This window comes from Podarcis erhardii (genome assembly GCF_964252035.2).
Source record: "Podarcis erhardii genome assembly, chromosome: 16".
NCBI lineage: Eukaryota > Metazoa > Chordata > Lepidosauria > Squamata > Lacertidae > Podarcis > Podarcis erhardii.
Genome location: NC_138514.1, coordinates 25,955,596 through 25,975,034, shown reverse-complemented (window position 1 = coordinate 25,975,034; position 19,439 = coordinate 25,955,596). Strand labels below are relative to the sequence as shown.

Sequence of the window (19,439 nt, the reverse complement as noted above, 5' to 3'; positions counted from 1 at the left end):
CTCTGGGTAATGCTTCCGAGACGGGAGGGCGGCCCTGTCGGAGCGGGGATCTCGGCGGCCTCCTCCCGCCTTCCTCGAGGGAGTTCAGGGCGGACGGCTGTTTCCGTAGGAAAGGGAGGAAATAGTATATGAAGGCATCATGAATACCTTTCACGCTGGAGAATGACTTCTGCCCCGGGAAGGAATCGAACCCGCGTCAGTCTCGCAGCACCAGCCTCATTATTATTATTATTAGGTCGCTTTAAGAATACTTTTTACAGTGTAAATTAAAATAACCTCTAGCATAGAAAAAAATCGAACCCACGTCCCTCTCGTAGCACCATTCTTATTCTGTCACTTTAAGAGTACTTTTTACAGTGTAAAATAACTTCTACCATAGAACCTGCAGCCACCTCATAGCAGGTACACATCGTATTCCCACCACTGCTACTATCCCCATTTTTTATTATCATCATCAACATCACTTCTCGGCCTTTTGGCTAAGATCAAGATGATGATGATGATGATGATGGGGAAATTAAAAAAAAAAAAATGTCCGGTAGCACCTTATAGACCAACTAAGTTTTTACCAGAACAAACTTAGTTGGTCTATAAGGTGCTACTGGACAATTTTTTTTTATTATTTCGACTGCATCAGACCAACACAGCTACCTACCTGAATTATTATTATTATTATTATTATTATTATTATTATTATTATTGTAGTTGTCACTTTATCCACTGAAAATGACTCAAAGCAATTTGCAGATACTAAAACTCATTAACAACCTGTGAGGTTATCCCTAGTAAACCACGCCATGCGTTTTAGAGCATAGCCAAGGCACATTTATAAAGCGTGCCACTTCCCCTCATGTGTTGCAGCAATAAAAATGCTAGCACATTTGCAAAGCTAAGCAGGTTTTCAAATTGGATGGAGGACTGTGTGTTGAGATTCCTACATTGCAGTGAGCTGGGCTAGATGACCCTAAGGATCCCTTCTATGAGTCCTGGGAACAGTAGGTTGCAAAGGGTTCTGGGAATTGTGGCTCTGGGGGAGAGAAAGTACAGTTCCCAGGATCCTTTGGGGGAAGCGATGTGCTTTAATTTCTTCACCAAGAGAAGGGCCTCCCCTGAAGATCTCAGAGCCTGGGCAAATGAGGGAATACCATCTTTCAGATAGCTTGGACTTAAGACACGTAGGGCTTCATAGGTCACAACCAGCACTTTGAATTGTGCCTGGAAACAGTGGAGCTCTTGTAGCAAAGGAGTCATCTGCTTCCCTATAACCAGCCCCTGCCAACAGTTTGGCTGCAGCTCTTTGAGCCAGTCAAAGTTTCTGATCACATTTCAAAGGCAGCCCTTTGGGAGAGCCCTGTACGCCACCTTGAGCTCCTTGGAAGAAAGGTGGGATATTAAATAAACAAATAAAAAGTACATTTGGTGTGGGACCACAGCCCTGATCCTGCAAGCGCTTCTTACATGCTTACGCAGTGCAGCTACAGAAATTGTTTCCCCTTTTACTTGGGTGTGGAAAAACTTTTCCCCACCAGATAATGCAGATCTACAACTCCTACAATCCCTGGCTGTTGGCCATGCTTGTTTTTAATGGTAATTTAATTGTTTTATTCTCTTTGTAAACAGCTTCAAGGTTTTTCTGCTACAATTGAGCAGTGTGTAAGTTTTTGGCAACAGCTAAGTCCGTATGGTATAGCTCAGCCAGTAGAGCATGAGAGCCTTAATCTCCGAAATATATAGCTTTGAACTTTATTGTATCTGTCACCTTAATAACATCAGAGCGGGGATAGCTCAGTCAGTAGATAGTGAGAGACTCTTGACCTCATGGTCACGGGCTCGAGCCCCACGTTGGGCAAAAGATTCCTGTATTGCAGGGGGTTGGACTAGATGACTTTGGTGGTCCCATCCAACTCTACAGTTCTATGATTCTATAGAATAAAAACAGCAGCTACGATAAGTGGCTTCATGAAAGCACCCTCTGGTTAGCAAAAGAGAAACTTATATAGACACGCAGAGCTTTCTTGCTGGTCCCTGGCCCAGCCATGTTGCTAGACAACACAGAGAGAACAAAGGCACTTTGTCCCCTTTTTCCTCCCCAAAAAAGTGTGCTCAGCATAGCAACGTTTTTCGGTGCAGCGTTCTGAGTGAGATGGCAGGGGGGCCCAGGGTCACTTGTGTGCATGACGGTATTAACTATTGAAAGCAGAGAGGCCCAGCGCCAGCTATTGTGAGTATTTGTATTCTTTGTCATGAAAGATGTTTACTACGCTCAGCATTTTGTGTCTTTTTTTCTCTCCCCTTTCCTTTCCTTTTCTTTCTGTTTCTTTCTTTTTTATAAAAAAAGGAAACACGTACAAACATTCCCTATTCATTAAAACAACTGGTTTTTAAAAAAACAAAAATGTCAACACCTCTCCATACAAGTTCAGCTGATCAAGCATTTCACCAGCAGTTTCAGGATGTATACAGAATCTTTCTTGCAATGCTGAACATACTTTTTTAAAAAGCTCATTTTAGCACCCCGCATTCATTAAACATAATTGCTTCTTAAAGAATCATTGCTATACTATTCAGTTTTAAAATAGTTTAAAAGGAACTTTTATTTTATTTGTACACATAAATCTAAGAATAATGAAATAAAAGAGTTTTATATTATGAGGACCTGGATGTTTATTATTTATTTGTTGGTTTGTTGCATTTATATCCTACCTTTTTTCACCAAGGAGCTCAAGTTGACTTACAACCCCCTCTTCCCCTCCAATTTCATCCCTGCAACAACCTTGCAAGGTAGGTTAGGCTGAAAGTCAGTGACTGGCCTCCAAGGTCACATCCGGCAAATTTCATTTGGACCCTTGTATCTCCCAGGTACCAGTTCGACACTCTACCCACTACAGTATACCATACACAAAAATCTAGGAATAATAATAAAATGACAATTATTATATTTCTTACCTGCCCTTCACCAGAAAGTCCCAGAGTGGGTGACAGCAATGCAAAATACAGCATTAAAAACTACTTTAAAACAATTATGCTTACTCTTAAAAACACAAGACGTTGCCCCAACCATTTGTAAATTCAGTTACACTGAATTTTTTCCAGTATAATTGCTTGTGCCAGTCACATTGCAGTATAATCTGTCAATGTGCCTGGCACTGCAAGGGACAAGAAGGCAGGTCCTTGCCCCAAGGAGGTTACAATAAACAAAATGACATAAGGGAAAACACAACAATGGGAAAGGAAGGCAGAAATCAGCATCTTCAGGGAAAATAAGAATCTTTAGGTCAGCCTTTACCATCCTGCTGCCCTCCAGAAATTTTGGACTACAACTCCCATCAGCCCCAGCCATCAACTCAAGGTAGAATACACCGTTCTCACCCTCTTACTCTCCATTTTATCCTCCCAATAACCCTGTGAAGCAGGTTAGGCTGAGAAAAGGCGACTGTCCCAAAGACACCCAGTTAGTTTCATGGTGGAGTGGACATTTGAACTCTCCTGAGCCCTAGTCCAACACTCTAACCACTACACCCATGCTTGTTTGGATTGTGTTGTGAGTAGTGGTTTTTCCTTCTGTGAAATGGCTATTTTGTGGTGCCTTAACTGATCAGATTTCCACATTGGCCCAAGAGGGTTGGGGGGACCCCCCACAGTTTTAGCATAAGGAGGCTTATGGGAGGGGAGTTACTGGTTTGTGGGGGGTTGGGTCTTGTTTTTATTATATATTTTGCGTTCTCATTTTGTATTTTTATGTTGTGAACTGCGGTATACAAATTTAATAAATAACCAACAAATAAATATTAAGCTACCAATGTTACTTTGCTTCCTGAGCCACTGCAGACTGCATTTCTCATCACAACAGCAACCCAAAAGTGAGATTTCCAGACAGATTTTTCATAGAAATTAAGCAATCCAGATAAAGCTGGGGGGGGGATATAACATCTCCTACTTAGATAAGTAAGCTAAAGTGCTTAACCTTATCTGATTTGTGTCATTAATAAAGGGGGAAACCCATTAAACAACAAACACAACGCCTCTAATTTTGGAATATTTGATGCAAAAGGGGAAGGGTGACAAAAAGAACAAAACCATAACATGATCAGTAAAACCAGTCAAAGGCAGCTAATCTAAAACATCCGAATAGTAAGTTTTTTTTTAAAGAAAGAACCAGCAATAAGCTAAAAACATATCAAAACACATGCCAGCATCCTACAGCCAACATGTTTAATCAGTGCTGCGCGCTGACTTTTCTAAGCCCTCCCGGGCTTCTGGGAGAAAAAGGTGGGAGATAAATGCAATAGATAGATAGATAGATAGATAGATAGATAGATAGATAGATAGATAGATAGATGGGGAGGGATCATCATAATCTAGCTATAATATACAGTAATATTTCCTTCTCCCCGCCGCTCACATAACTTGCTAAATTATTTCCTAAGATTTGGAGACAGAGTCGGTAAAAAAACGAAACTCTGCAACAAGAGCGAGTTTGATATCTCTTGATGAGTTTAATCACTTCGAGCTATTAGGAATACAGATTTGAGAGCAGCCCTTCCAGAAGCGTTGGGGTAAAGCCAGAGGGTCGGTGGGCGGGGCCAGCTAGGCGTTCTGACCGTAAGCCCCGCCCAGGGGGCGTGGCTCGCAGGAGACTGCCGCTTGAAAAGGGGAGCCCTGGGCGGCTTGGAACAGCACAGATCGGCTGGTTGGTGCTTCAGAGGCGCAGCAGGTGAGCCCATCGTGGGAAGCAGCTGCGAGGCGCTCCCTGGCGGTCTCTCCAGCAGCTTTGAAAGAGGGGAAAGGATGCACCACCTCTGTCTCGCTGTGTCTGTCTATTTGTTTGTCTGTCTGTCTGTCTGGGATGGTAGAGGGGCAGGCTTCTTTTGCAAGTGTCAAACCACCCCCCAATCTCTGGCTCTCTTCCAGATTTTGCAAAGCTTGCTTTCTTTCTAAGCCAAGTTGGAGAAGGAGGAAGCATCGCCAGACATGGCATCCGAGGTGAGCTGGGAGTTTTTGGAAGTTCATCTCCCGACCCCACCCTGCACCCCCCAAAAAAACCCTACCTTGCACCCCTGTCCTTTTTCACAATAAGATTTGTCGTTGCGGAGGCTTCGCATCAGAAATCAGTTTGAGCAAAATTAGGGTTTGTAGTTATTTCTGTGATCCATTTTCCGTTTTGATGGCACTGACGGTAGCTTGCATGCTGGAGAGGGCATGGTTGCAGAATGGGATAAGGATTTTTTGGGATGGCAGAATTCACTGTCACCGAAGAGGTGGTGAAGGGTCTTACATGCTAAGAACCAGTTTCTGGGTTTGCTGTTTTCCTCCTCCCTCCAAATCCCTTTTCCTTTTGTGTCATGTGCTTTACAATTTAAGCCCAAGATCAGGAGCTGTTTTATTACGTACTGAGATTTGGAAGCCGCTTGATGAGCATTTTTTCCAGGGCTGAAGAGTAGGATGTGAATAAATAAAATACATGGTGTGTTGCATTGCTGCAGAGCAGACATATGGGTGCCCCTTTATTGGGGTTGTTAGCATGGTTAGATGAGACTCTTATACCCTCCATGGTTAGAGGCAGCGTACCTCTCACTTAGTAAACAAGGGCCTGGCTGTTAAACCATGCATATATGTGAGCCCATTGAACTACCCTGTGTTGGAGGCAGAGTACTGAGCTAAACAGCCCCAAAAGGGCTATTCTTATGGTTTCATTTATAGCACTTAGATTCTTGACATCTGGTGTCTGAGTTTTCAGACAACAGCCACTGCTGGGTATCAAAGTTTCATTTTTTTTGACCCGTTGTAGGATTGAATCATAGAACCTTCTTATTTATAGTGTGCCATCAGCTAAATGTTGGCAGATTTCAAGACCCATAGAAGGAAGTTCTACTTTACAGGGCATATAGTTAAACTGTGGAACTCCCTCCCACAAGAGGCAGGGATGGCCACAAACCTAGATGGCTTTAGAGGAGGATAGGACAAATTCACGGAGGTGAAAGTTATCAGTGGCTAGGAACCATCATGGATGCACTGTGCCTTCAAAATTGGGGGCAGCGATGCTTCTGAAAACCAGTTGCTGGAAACCACAGGAAGAAAGAGATGCTCTTGTGCTCAAATCCCTGCTTAGGGGTTTCCCCCAGGCATCTGGGTGGGACCACTGTGAGAACTGGATGCTGGACTAGATGGGCCATTGGCCTGATCCAGCAGACTCTTCTTATGTTCTAAAGGCGAATAAATTTAGGGTGGGAATGTGAGGGGTTTGCAATGCTGGAAGGCCCAGGGGTTGGGGAGAGATTGGAAGGGGCTAGGTTTTGTGGTGGTGCACCTGCACTGCATACAGAAGGCTCCTGGGGAGTCTGACACCCTCCCTGGCACGTCCATTTCAAAGGAACTCACATGGCTGAGGGCCGTTTTCTGGTCAAGTCAGACACTCTTGGGCAAGGTGGACCCACAGTCTGACTTGCACATGCTGTATTGGAAGGATCTATACTGATTCCTAGAACTGCATAGTTGGAAGGGACCCCAAGGGTCATCTAGTCCAACCCCCTACAACGCAGGAACCATAGCTAGATAATCCCTGACAGATGGCAGCCCATCCTCTGTTTGAAAACCTCCATAGGGCAGAGGGCAAGCAGCTCAGTAGCAGAGCATCACCTTGGTGTGCAGAACCTCCCGGGTTCACTCCCAGATAACATCTCTAGGTAGGGCTGGGAGAGACTCCCTGCCAAAACCTCTGGAGTGCCACTGCCAGTCAGTGCACACAATTCTGAGTTAGATGGACCTGCGGTGCATCTCAGCGTAAGGCAGCCTCCTGGGCTCTTTGATTCAAAACCATGAGGACTAGAATCTTAACTTTATTTTCAAGGCAAAGGCTGTGGCTCTGTGGCAGAGCATCTTCTTTGCATGCAGTAGGGTGGGATGGACTGGCAGGTCTGACTCAGTCCTGTCTTCAGAGACCCTTCCTTTTGAAAGCAAATCCTCCCCTAACAAGACTCGCTGTCTCTTGCAAAAAAAGAGTATTTGCAAGTGATGCTTCTCAATGCTAACCTCCATTACTGGCATTGCCTGGGAAAAAGAAGCGTTTTTATTTTTTTAAGTGCTGAATGCAGGCTTCAGTGTGGCTTGACCCTGAAATGATATTTCCTGGCCGGCTGACCTTTGGCTCCTGAAGAGGCAGAGCAGTCACATGTTGCCCTCCTATTTGTTTTGAGGCAACGGGAGCAGTTGCAGCAATGGAATCCTGTGCTGACAGAAGCAGATTGTGATCCACTGAGTGTTCCGCGGAAGGTCAATAATAAGCTATATGTGCTGGATTCACCAAAAAGTTGGCTGGGGGGGGAGGGAGAGGTGGTGAGCTCCAGAGGTAGACCTGTGGGTCAGGTTCAACCCTGGTAGGGCTGGGAACATGCCCTGCCTGAAACCCCAGAGAGCCACTACCAGTCAGTGCTAGATGGACCAACAGTGCAACAAAGTACAAGGCAGCTTAAAATAATTGACCTGTAGAGTTGGAAGGGACCCTGAGGGTCATCTAGTCCAACCCGCTGCAACGCAGGGATCTTGACTGAATCATACATGATAGATTTGCCATCCAAGCTCCGCGAAAACAAACCTCCAAGGAAGGATCAGTCCCCAGTTGCATTCCCAGATAGGGCTAGGAGATGCTCCCTGTCTGAAACCCTGGAGAGCCGGTCCATGTGAACAATACTGAGCTAGATAAACCTAGGGTGTTATTTCCTACATTCCTTCTTAATTTCTCATTCTTGCTAACCTGCGCAAGGCATCTTCCTCCTTTCCCCAGGGTGATAAACTTTACGGAGGAAGGCTGACAGGGAGTCTTGATCCCATCATGGAGAAGCTCAACTCTTCGATAGAGGTAGACCATCGCTTGGCGGAAGTTGACGTCCACTCAAGTATAGCTTATGCCAAGGCTCTGGAGAAAGCTGGGATCTTATCCAAAGCCGAAGTGGAGAAGATCATCAGTGGGCTTGAGAAGGTATTGATCCAGGAACTTCAAAGCAAGCTTACAAGATTCAGAAAGGGTGCTTTGGGAGACGGGGACTGTTTCATATTGAGTAGGGAACATTAGAATTTAAGGACTGGGGCCTGGGTTTGTTTGCTTCCCCTCTTTCCTTGCCAATAACAGGTTAGTAAATCTCTACTTCAAGAGCATGCAATTTGTGTCCCCCCATCACATCAGTCTCGGATTCCTTGTTAGAAGGAAGAATCAACTTCTCCTTATCCAATGTAGACATATAGAACAGTTCCTTTTATAAGAGCACCCCAGAACCAAAAATATTTCTGTGGTGGGTGATGTTATCCACTTCCCAATATGCTGACACCCATAAGTGCATGCTGGCTCTTTTTGACTTTCTCCTGGAAAGAAGCAGGGCTCCTAAACACAGCTTCTTGGACTCAGCTGTTAAATGCATGAATGGCTCTCTAACTCATCCCGCCACAAACACAAGCAGCAAAGACCGCCTTGTTAATTACTAACCAGCCCTTTTTCTGCTGTATTTGTAGATTTCTGAGGAGATTTCCAAGGGCACTTTGGTGATCACCAAAACTGATGAGGACATCCACACCACCATTGAACGCAGGCTCAAGGTTTGGTGCACCTGTTCAATCTATGTTCTGTGGCTTTTGTCTTCTGGGCAATGTAGACTCTAAGGGATTTTTGGCTATGTCCATTTCAGGAAGAAGCAAGCTTCCCCTTACCTCCTGTTTGTCCACCAAAAGAGATCCATACCCTAATTTTCAGTGTCCTAATGGCCCTTTTGGGCTACAAACACGGTTGGATAACTATAGGACAGCAGGATCATAGAGGCTGAAAGCACAAGCAGGTCAAAAACAAACTAAGCTTTAGATCCCCAGAGCCCTACCTCCCCAAACAGGCAAACCTCTCAGAACCATCCCCAAGCAAAAATAAAATAAAAACAAATCACCTCAAATTATGAAAATAAAAAAGGGATGGACATGGGGCCTAAGTGGGTGCCAAGGGGGCTGTCTGAGGAGACCATGGTGCCTGCAAACATCACATCAATTACCCCAGCTTTAAAGTAAGAAACCATGTTTTGTTTACTTGTTGAGGAGATAAGCGTGGTTCATTCGGCAAACCATTGGTTCAGACAAACCATGGCTTAGCATTACATGCAAACTTAGCCAATGAATAACTGTTTTCAATATCTACTTCCTCCAAAGCATTGGACTGACAATGATGACTCCTTTTTTCCAGGAGCTGATTGGTGATGTGGCTGGGAAGCTTCACACCGGAAGAAGCAGAAACGATCAAGTAGGAAAACAAGAGTGGATGGCTTATTAGCAGTTTTAGCTATCCTACCTGTTTCTCTCTCTCTCTCTCTGTCCTGTTTCCTAAATGTAGTAGCAGATGGTACTGCGGAAGGGAGCGTTCTGAAAAAGCTATTCTATTTTAAAATATAATGTCGAGTTTCTAGTCCTTGAAGCTTTCCAGATAAGTCACACTTCCAAAAAATCTCACAAGATGGTGGGGAAATGAGGAGGGATTCTTGTAGACACCCTGATTTAAGCCATTGCCCTTTGCCCCTTCCTGTGTCCAGCCGAAGTCAGATTGTGCAAGGTTTAGGGATTTTCTGATACAGAGGATAAACAGCCAGTAATCCCACATTTCTGAACTCGGGAGTTGCACCATCATGCTCTGAATTTGCATGAGATCAGCTTTCCAGCTCCTCTTCTGCAAACTCCACTGGGATGGGGATGGCGTTTTTGGGAAGGGCCCTTCCTCCTTGCTGAGGTCGTAACAACATAAATAAGAGAATCGGGTCAATGGCCCTTTAGTCAAGCATCAGAGGGAGCGGGTGGCACTGTGGAGTCACTGCATCCCCTTGATCATTAGGGTTGCCCTTTTCTGAACCTTTTCCAATATCCTTTTTGAAATGAGGCGACCAGAACAGTACACAGTATAACTCAAATGTGCTATGAGTTACCACCGTATCTCCATCTCAGCTGCCTTTGTTTTTCTCCCTAGCCCAACAGCTCTGGTACCCAACACTCTGAACCCAGTACAACGAGCTATTCATTCATAGCTACTGAGCTTTCTGTCTCATTATTATTATTATTATTATTATATTATTATTATTAAAAATATGTTCTTGGTATTGGGGACCAGTTGCTTGTGTAAAATTCGGAGTCTGTCTGCTCTTTCAAGGTGGCCCCTTTCCATAGCTGATTCCTCCAAAGCCCTCTTTTCCTCCTCTAGCCCAGAGCTGTTGCAGTTGAGAGGCAAAGTAGCCTGGTGGTTAAGGAGCTTGTCAGCATCTCTGAAGGCCATGGGTTCAAGTCCTGCTTAATCTCACACTGGATGGCCGCCTCCAGTTCACTCAGCAATGAAGCGGTACCTGAACTGCACCAAATATATCTTGTATCTTGATTACTGCATTCCCCACAGCCAGATACTGGCCCTTCAGGCCTTGTAGGGAGCTAATTGGCCTCCAGCTGAGCAATTCCATACATGGTTACTTGGAAGTAATTCCCACTCAGTTCAATAGGGCTTACTCCCAGGTAAGTGTGTATAGGACCAAGGCACCCAGGTTCTTATCAGGAGACCCTCAGTGGAAAAAATCTGCTTTTGCAGACAAGTTTCCATGACTCACTACCTGCTTTTTTAAAATTAGTAATACGTTATTAAATGAGCAATTTTTAACCCACAGCAGAGGCAAAGGAGTTGGGGGATGGAAGTAGGGGCAGACCAGGGATGTGGTCTTACCCAATTGGCCACTGAGGTGCAGGAAAATGTTTGCCCAGAATGTCACTCAACGGGGGAAGAAATGTTTCCAAGCTGTAGGAAATAGAAATCTGTTTTAATGAATTCATCGTTGCATTATTATTAAAGTGTGTGAACATATGTGTGCAAGACAGGTAAGGGTCATAGCTTAGTGGGAGAGCAACACTTTGCTCCCAGATTGTTCATTTGCAAACTGGAGAGCTGCTGCAAGTGAGTGGAGCCGGCATTGAGCTAGATGGACCAATGGGTTCCGTAGAAGGCATCTTCCTATGGAACCAAATTCTACTCTCCTCTAAGTCAAGCCCATGGGATCTAGCCCTGCACTCTGCTGCTGCTGCTGCTGCTGCTGTAGCAGCAGCAGCAGCAGCAGCAGCAGCAGCAGCAGCAGCAGCAGCAGCGAGAGCCATAGCTCAGTGACAGAGCACCTGCTTTGCACACAAGGTCCTGGGTTTGATCCCCAATGGTGTCTCCGGGTAGGGCTGGGAATGCCCCCCCCATCTGAAACTAAGAGGCCTTCACTCCCATCCTCCCCACCCTCCAACCCAGGAGGAGAGAAAGACTTGAAGTAACGGCTGTGTTCCAATAATGCACCTCTTTGAGGCCAGGGTAAAGGATGTCCACTCCAAGCAATCAAATGCTATATGAATTCCGAAACGGTTGTCTTGGATGCCATCGGGACCTTCTGCAGGTTTCTTGGGTAGAAGGGCTTGGACAAAACACCCTCCACTGCTCTTCTTCCTTGCCACTGTTGTGGTTGGCATGCCCACCAGGAAAAGAGGCAAGTGAGCAAGCCAGGGGCCACAGGGCAGGGCTCTTTTTCAGTGTGAACCCCCCAATCTTAGCAACTGCCCAGCCACTATGACATGTGGCACATGCCTTTGGAACGGTATCCTTGACCGGCTAAACTGATCCCAAATGACCTTCTTCAGCATCCTCTGTGAAAGGGGCCAGATCAGTGTCTCCAGGTGGAATTGTTGGTCTTTCTTCCGTGAGGCCTGAGCAGTGAGATGCTTTGCGGCTTTTCTTCCAGGTGGTGACCGACCTGAGGTTGTTGATGAAGAGCTCTATCACAGTGCTTTCCGGCCACCTGCAGCAGCTCATCCGCACCCTGGTGGAGCGTGCTTCTGCGTAAGCTTCTCTTTATTTTCTCCCTGCCCCTCAGCCACATTTTACTTATATATATATATATATAGGTAAAGGGACCCCTGACCATTAGGTCCAGTCGTGACCAACTCTGGGGTTGCGGCGCTCATCTCGCTTTATTGACCAAGGGAGCCAATACAGCTTCCGGGTCATGTGGCCAGAATGACTAAGCCGCTTCTGGCGAACCAGAGCAGTGGACGGAAACGCCGTTTACCTTCCTGCCGGAGTGGTACCTATTTATCTACTTGCACTCTGACATGCTTTCAAACTGCTAGGTTGGCAGGAGCAGGGACCAAGAAACGGGAGCTCACCCCGTCGCGGGGATTCGAACCGCCGACCTTCTGATCGGCAAGTCCTAGGCTCTGTGGTTTAACCCACAGCGCCACCCGCGTCCCTTTTTACTTATATATATATTATTGCATTTATATCCCATCCTTTTCCTCCAAGGAGCTCAAGGTGGTGTGCATGGTGCTTCCCCAATTAATTCCCGATAACAGCCCTGCAAGGTAGGCTAGGCTGAGAGAGGCAGTGCCTGGCCCAAGGTTGCCCAGTGAGCCGAGTGGTGAATTCGAACCCTGGTCTGCCCTAGTCCAATACTCTAACCACTAAACCACACTGCCCCCTCTTCTTGGACTAGTCACTCTGGCTGCCAGTTCATTTCTGGGGACAACTTTAATGGTTGGTATTGGCTTTCTGAAGCCCTAAGCTGGAGGAGGGAATCTTTTACTTTTCCCCAGTCTGAGGACTACATTCCCCGTTGGGCAACCATCTGTGAGCCATGTGTCAGAAAAGGGCAAGGCCAGAGGCCAAGAAAGGGTGGAGACAACACTGCAACTCTTTGTGCAGTAGGCAACAAACTTGGTCCAAAGTCAGTGAAATGTGATTTTGTAACTTGGTGGTCTCCTGTTTTCCTTACAGTGAAATTGAAGTGATCCTTCCTGGTTACACCCACCTGCAGAGGGCTCAGCCAATCAGATGGAGCCATCTCTTATTAAGGTAAGGGATGCCTTCCCCACCTTCCGGAGTTCCTTCTAGTAAGTTGCCCCAATCCATCCTGTAGCAGCTATCAACCTGGAAGGGAGAGGTAGTCTGAGCATGTGCAGAGTGTTGGGTCATCAAAATCTGCTTTCTATGAGCCAAGAGGCTCCAGATCCAAGAAGTAAAATTCCTTGGCCCTGGCAGGGGGTGCCTCTTTTTAGATATGTGGGTTTGCTTCCTCCTCTTCAAGTCTCTTCCTCTTGACTTCCAACAGCCACGCCGTGGCTTTGACCAGGGATTCCGAGCGTCTCTCGGAGGTGAAGAAGAGGATCGACGTCCTGCCTTTGGGAAGGTAAAAACTGAATCTCCTTCTGGTGTTAGTTATACCTGGGCCAGCTAAGACCAGTAGCTCATCATCCCCTGTGAATCTTGAGGATGTTGCGTGTACACCTGTCTCCTTTGGATTTTAAGAATAATTGTAATGTAATGGACCAATATATCCTGTAACTGCTGACGGCAAATTGTTAGTATGTATAGGGAAAGGAGGGAAGTGTTTTCTCCATTCCATGGCTCCCACCCCATGTACAACCTCCCTGCAGTGTTGCAAAGGATCTTGGCTGGGCAATGTGGGCCTCCCCTGCTAGTCGGCTTCAGCCCTTGCTGCCCTTCCTCTGAACAGGAGGTTAGAAGAGGATCCTGTTTGGGGAGGAGGGATTCTTTCTACCTCTTCTCTCCATTTATTTTAATTTATTATTATTTTTGCAGTGGTGCTCTGGCTGGCAACCCTCTTGGCCTGGACCGGGAACTTATCCGTAAAGGTGAGTGGTGCATTTTTCCTTCCAAATGAAACAGAGCAAAACCACTCTTCCAGAAGGTGAGGGAGTTCATTTACAGACTGCCAAAAATAAAGGAGCCTAGATTTTAGGCTGAATTGGTCTGAGGTGTTTTCTCTTTTTCCCCTCTCGCACAACAATACATTCTCTTTCTCTCTCTTACCCCATTAATCTACTCTTCGCTTGTGGCAACATCTGCGTGCAAAGTGAATCAATCTGACTTTGTTTCTCTTTTGCTTTTGCTCAAATTTCCTTGACGTGTCTCTTTTTGTCTGTCTTTTTTCATTCTAGAACTCGAGATGGCATCCATCAGCATCAACAGCATTGACGCTGTGAGCGACCGTGACTTTGCAGGTAAGTGTGCTGTTTTTTGTGTCAGGGCACAGTTCCGAATATTTGGAATCGGTTGCAGGGGGTAGGTTTGCAGAGGACTAGAACCTTGAAGGCTTTGCAATATGAGTGAGCTAGTTAAAACAGGACAGCCTGATGGACTCTATTCTTCTTCCCTGTTTGAGGGCAACCAATGAGATTTCTTTTCCCCTCATTTTTTCCCTCCAGTGGAGTTCCTTTCCACTTCTTCTCTGCTCATGATCCACCTGAGCAAATTAGCCGAAGACCTGATTCTCTTTGCCACAAAGGAGTTCGGATTCATCACTCTCTCTGATGCATTCTGGTAACGCTGTGGAATTTCTTAACCCTGTTCCGGGGATTCCTCCGGCAGTATTGCCCAAACAGAGGTGGAAGGGGCCACCTTTTCAGAGAATATTTAGCATTGCAGGGGGGTCCCTTGCAAATCTATGATTCTACGTCCAATGGCTTTTAAGCTAGGCATTTGGGGATCTCTGTTTTCCTTGCTCACTTATCAGGAGTTTCTGAATGAGATGGCTGATAGGGGATTAAAAGACACCCCCTTGCAAAGATGACAGCTTCCTCCTCCACTACACTGGATATTTCTGGGGTTATGCTTCTAGTTCACATGGCACAATTAATGAACTGCAGCTTGTGGTGTGACTGTGCACTGTAAGGCACAGAGGTATTGACATACTTAAAAGATTTGGAACTAGGGCACAAATTTGCATATGCTAATATAAGCAAACATAGAACTTAAAGTCGCAGGAGTGAAAAGAAAACTTAATCCCCCACCCAAATTGTCTCAGATAAATTCTTCCATTAATTTGCACTCCGCAGCAGTTTCCCTTCCATTCAATTCAATTTCCACATGGATCTTGCTCCAAATAATTTCAGTTCCCCTTATATTATCACCAATCATCTCAAGATAATGCAAACTTTTAATTTGTTCCCCTTCCCAAATGAATACGCCTGGTAGTAACTCAGCTCAACCCAGCTCCAGTTCAGTTTCCCCAAAATTCATTTTTATTTTACTCAAACGCTCTGAGATCTGTGGCTCATAGCCCTGTGCCTACCACTGCCCCTAATGGGACCCGTTCCAGAATCCTCTGCAATTTCAAGCAGAGCAATATAGAGAGGTTGCTTTTCTCCCACCCACAGAGAGGCTGAAAAGTACTGCTGCGGCCTGAGAGGTTGGACCAGATCTTGCTTTGCTCTAAGTGTGACATACTCTGTTTTATTTTCAAAGCACCGGGAGCAGCCTGATGCCTCAGAAGAAGAATCCGGACAGCCTCGAACTGATCCGTAGCAAGACTGGCCGTGTGATCGGAAGGGTGAGTACCCAGGCTTTGTTCAGGTTCAGTCAGTGACAAAGCCTCGAAAATTTTAGTTGTGATTCCTGCATTGCAGGGGGTTGGACAATTGGACGAGATGGCCATTGCAGGGGGTTGGACTAGATGACCATTGGGGATATGTTGATAAAGGAATAAAATACAGGTGACCCTTGAGATCTTTCCTTTAAAAGAAAAATCCAGTGGATTTGTCCGTACCTGAATGTATTTGTGACACATACATTTTCAGTGTTATTAAATGCCCTCTCCCATCTCATTCCTTCCTTGTTCTTTGCAGACTATTGGACTTCTTGTGGTACTGAAAGGACTCCCCAGTGCCTACAACAAAGACCTGCAGGTAAAAGGATGGGGGCATTAATGGCTTTACCTAGGTCCCAGTTACAGACTGCCACCTTCTGGCGCAGCTGGGTTGCAGCTGGGGCTTGGATCGGGGGTAAGAAGCAGAGGATCTGCGGAACTTCTTGCCACAAGATGTGTGCAGCGCTCAAGTTGAGAGAAGGCTTGAGTCTGCTCTCTGGGTCGATGTGGACAAATTGCAGGGGACGGCCATCGCCTACAAGGCCTTGCTCATGAGCTTCTCGGGGGAAACTGACTCATTGATGTCAGACCCTCCAAGTGTCCCTATTTTCCAGGGACATCTCTGATTTAGAGAAGCCGTCTGTTTCTGATTTGATCCCAGAATGTCCTGCTTTTCCTTAGGATGTCCCTATTTTCATTGAAGAAATATTGGAGGGTATGTGATGTTTTGCAGGACCAGGTGGGCCTTCTCGTCTGGTCCAGCAGAACATTTCTCATGTAAAAAGATAAAAGCATTTGTCTGTTTTTTCCCCTGCAAACAGGAAGATAAGGAGGCCGTGATCGATGTGATTGACACCCTGAGTGCCGTGCTTCAGGTCACCACTGGTGTGATCTCTACTCTCCAGGTAAGAATTGGGGTTTTTTAGGAAGGTTTGCCCTTACTTGCTGGGGAAGCACATAAGCGTTCCCATTCTCTCCCCCTCTCTTTCTAAGGCTGGTTCCAGACTGTTACAATTTCTCAAATTTGGTATACCACCAAATCCCAGGTTGCACAATTAAAGTGGATTTGATTATTTTAAATTGGCTATCCATTATACCTGATGTCTTGCAATGGAGCATTCACTACTCTTGCCAAAGGTTTCTGCTGCTATTGGGTTTCTTTTCTTTATTTCTTTTTAATGAATTTCATGCGTTTTTGTTATAAATGCATTTTGTGTAGTGTGTTTTTAAGCAACCAACAAGTTCAATGTGATAATAGGGGATTTGTAAGCAGAGACCTACGTAGAACATGGGTGTTAGTTTTAATCTGTTTTGGGGGGTTGTTTTCTTATTCCCAATTGTATCTTTGGAATGTTTTAAAGAGCTGCTTTGACTGATAACTTGATTGTTTTGTTCTCTTCGTAAACCGCTCTGAGGTTGCTGCTTTTCACAATCAAGTGGTGTATAAAATTTTAAAACAACAAAATAAATATTCTCTTTCAGATCAACAAGGAAACCATGGAGAAAGCCCTCAGCCCTGATATGCTGGCTACAGATCTTGCCAACCTCCTGGTTCGCAAGGGGGTGAGTGTCTAAAGCAGGGGTAGCCACCCCAATGGTGTTCCCTAGAAGCTGGGACCAACAGCCAGGAATGATGGGAGCCCCAAAACATCTGGAGGGGGCAGTGCACCATGTTGGTTACTCCCGATCCAAAGTGGTAGATTCCACTTGCATTTGTACTTGAGAGCTGTGATCCAGCGACTTCCCCAGCGGATCTGGGCCTGGGTGGGCGCCACCATGCAGGGCCACCAAAAACTGTGGTCTCCTGGAGAAACCACTGCAAATTTCTGCTTGCACAGTAAATGTGGGCATCTGTTTCCATTACATTCCACTACATAATTCAGCAGGGAACACCCACCCCGAGTTTCAGATAGCACAACTTTTTGATGCAAGATGGGCTGGTTTCCCAAGAGATGACCCCCCTCTCCAACAGGTGTTTGGGTGCTCCTTGTCTGCGCGATACCCCTCAGACCAAATGGACCATTGACCTGATCCAGTAGACTCTACTTGTGCTCTTAAGGTTATTCTAGGGTGGAAGCTGCCACAGCAACCACCTACTCTTCGTAGATTCAGTCTGAAGATTGCAGGGATCAGATAGGCCTACGCAAGGGAAAGCTCCTGACTGTGTGCTTTTGTGATTGCAGATGCCGTTCAGACAAGCCCACACTGCCGTCGGGAAAGCGGTCCACTTAGCTGAGACCAAAGGAGTGACTCTTAACCATCTATCCCCAGAGGACCTGAAGAGCATCACGTAAGTTTCGCCCTTTTGCAAAATGTGAAAACCAAGTTTTGTGGATTTGGAAGGGACCCCAGCGGCCATCTAGTCCAACCCTGTGAAATGCAGGAACCTCAACTGCATCATACATGACATACGGGCATCCAACCTCTGCTGTTTCTAGCCCTCACGGCTGCAGACCCAAGGCGTCGACATCTTATACTGCGTTAAAACCATTCCTTCCAAGAGTCTCTCTAAGGCAGAATGTTAGGTGGCCAAAGAGAGCCATCCCAGTTCAAGGATACTTCCAGCCAGTCAAAAAAAAATAAAAAATTCTGGGGGCTTTGAAGGAGTATGGCTTTTGTTCAGAGATGTGTGGCCGGGGAAGGCCGAGAGAACTGGACAGAGAAACCTATTAGGTGTACATTTGGCCTCCTGGTCTGAGGTTCCCTCACCTCTGACACAGCTCTGCCCTGCATGAAAGAGTGACCAACATTATATTTAAATATATATATAGAGAGAGAAAGTTCTCTGGATATTGTGAATACCCACCGACTGACCTCCGGCTGCATTTTCTTTCCCTCCAGCCCCATGCTGGGAGGCGACATCTCCCAGGTGTTCAACCAGCAGAGCAGCGTGGAGCAGTACACCTCCCCTGGCGGGACGGCCAAGAGCAGCGTGACCACCCAGATCGAGCAATTGAAGGAGCTCCTGAAGAAGCAGAAGGATTAAGCTTTTGAGTGTGGGGGAAGGAAACTATCCCTTTGCTGCGGGTTGTGCTTATCACGTTTAATCCCGAGTTAATAAACACAGTGGTGTATTGGATTTCACTGAGAAAACTTTGTTGCGTGGTTTTTCTCCCCTTCCCTTTCTCCTTCGTTACAACTCTTCCTGCATTGCAGGGGGTTGGACTAGATGACCCAAAGGTCCTCTTCCAACTCTACAATTCTGTGATTCTAATGAACAAGTTCTCCCACAAGGAAGGGCAGCCGGATCCTCCTTCCATCACACCCTCTTGGTGTGCAGGACTCCTAACTCCCAGCACTCAGCATGCCAGGAGTTTGAGGGCCCTATCAGAAGGGTAGATTTGCGTATGGGGTACAATCTCACACACACTCAAAACCACATTCATGGTTTAATGAATAAAATAAACTCGGGTTAGCTCCTGTACAGTTTTCACTGAGGGTAGCTGCTGGCAGCCATTTTGTCCAGGGGTAAATCCTGAGGAGAATTTTGGAAAGCATCCACACCTGAGAATCTAGGCTTTGATAACAAACTAGAAAATCAAGTTGCTAGTCCTTATGGTCTGAAGCAGAGGGGTGGGAAATGCTGTGGGTGGCAGCACACTGCAACTTAAACTGTAGCCTTATGAGGCTTTGCCCTCGGGTGGGGGAAAAGTATTGCACCCGGGAGAGGGAGTGGGAGTCAACAGACACTCAAGGAATAGTTTCGGAGAAAAAGCTTTATTTCTACCATCCATGAACTGGTAGAAGGAGCAAGTGTGACAGATTCACAAAACAAGCACGAGTTCACAGCCATTTGCACAGAGTATATATTCCCCTTCCAGTTCCCTCCCCTTTCTCCTCCTCTTCAGGAGTCCTGCCCCATGTGTTTCCTGAGCATGAACAGAAAGCTCCTGTCTTGGGACTCTTTTTGGACTCTTCCCAGGAAAGGGAGTGAGAAGCCAGGGGGGCCGAGGAGCCTTGTGGTTTAGCATGTCCAAGATGTTGCAACTGAATGAAATAAAAGTCAGTTCTCAGGCTTGCTCTGAA

General features: G+C 46.1%; 1 protein-coding gene across 2 annotated transcripts; it reads left to right on the top strand.

Moving 5' to 3' along the window:
- ASL (argininosuccinate lyase) lies at positions 1–18,506 on the top strand. 2 transcript variants are annotated; one of them, XM_081843822.1, is made up of 17 exons: positions 1–134; positions 4,912–4,983; positions 7,781–7,975; positions 8,503–8,586; positions 9,215–9,271; positions 11,772–11,869; positions 12,803–12,880; positions 13,137–13,214; positions 13,628–13,680; positions 13,987–14,049; positions 14,254–14,368; positions 15,293–15,377; positions 15,673–15,732; positions 16,235–16,318; positions 16,896–16,976; positions 17,597–17,703; positions 18,255–18,506. In XM_081843822.1, the coding sequence occupies exons 2-17, from the start codon at positions 4,972–4,974 to the stop codon at positions 18,397–18,399; spliced, it is 1,395 nt and encodes a 464-aa protein (XP_081699948.1). In that variant the 5' UTR covers positions 1–134; positions 4,912–4,971; the 3' UTR covers positions 18,400–18,506. The 2 variants fall into 2 exon arrangements, with proteins under 2 accessions (XP_081699948.1, XP_081699947.1); XM_081843821.1 differs by lacking the exon at positions 1–134 and adding an exon at positions 4,605–4,714.
- Positions 18,507–19,439: the final 933 nt, after the last annotated feature.

Excerpts from the sequence above, each read along its gene's own strand:
- ASL (XM_081843822.1), top strand. Across the intron at positions 14,050-14,253 it reads GAGCGACCGTGACTTTGCAG|TGGAGTTCCTTTCCACTTCT; the intron begins GTAAGTGTGCTG and ends TTTTCCCTCCAG. Across the intron at positions 15,733-16,234 it reads CCTACAACAAAGACCTGCAG|GAAGATAAGGAGGCCGTGAT; the intron begins GTAAAAGGATGG and ends CCCTGCAAACAG.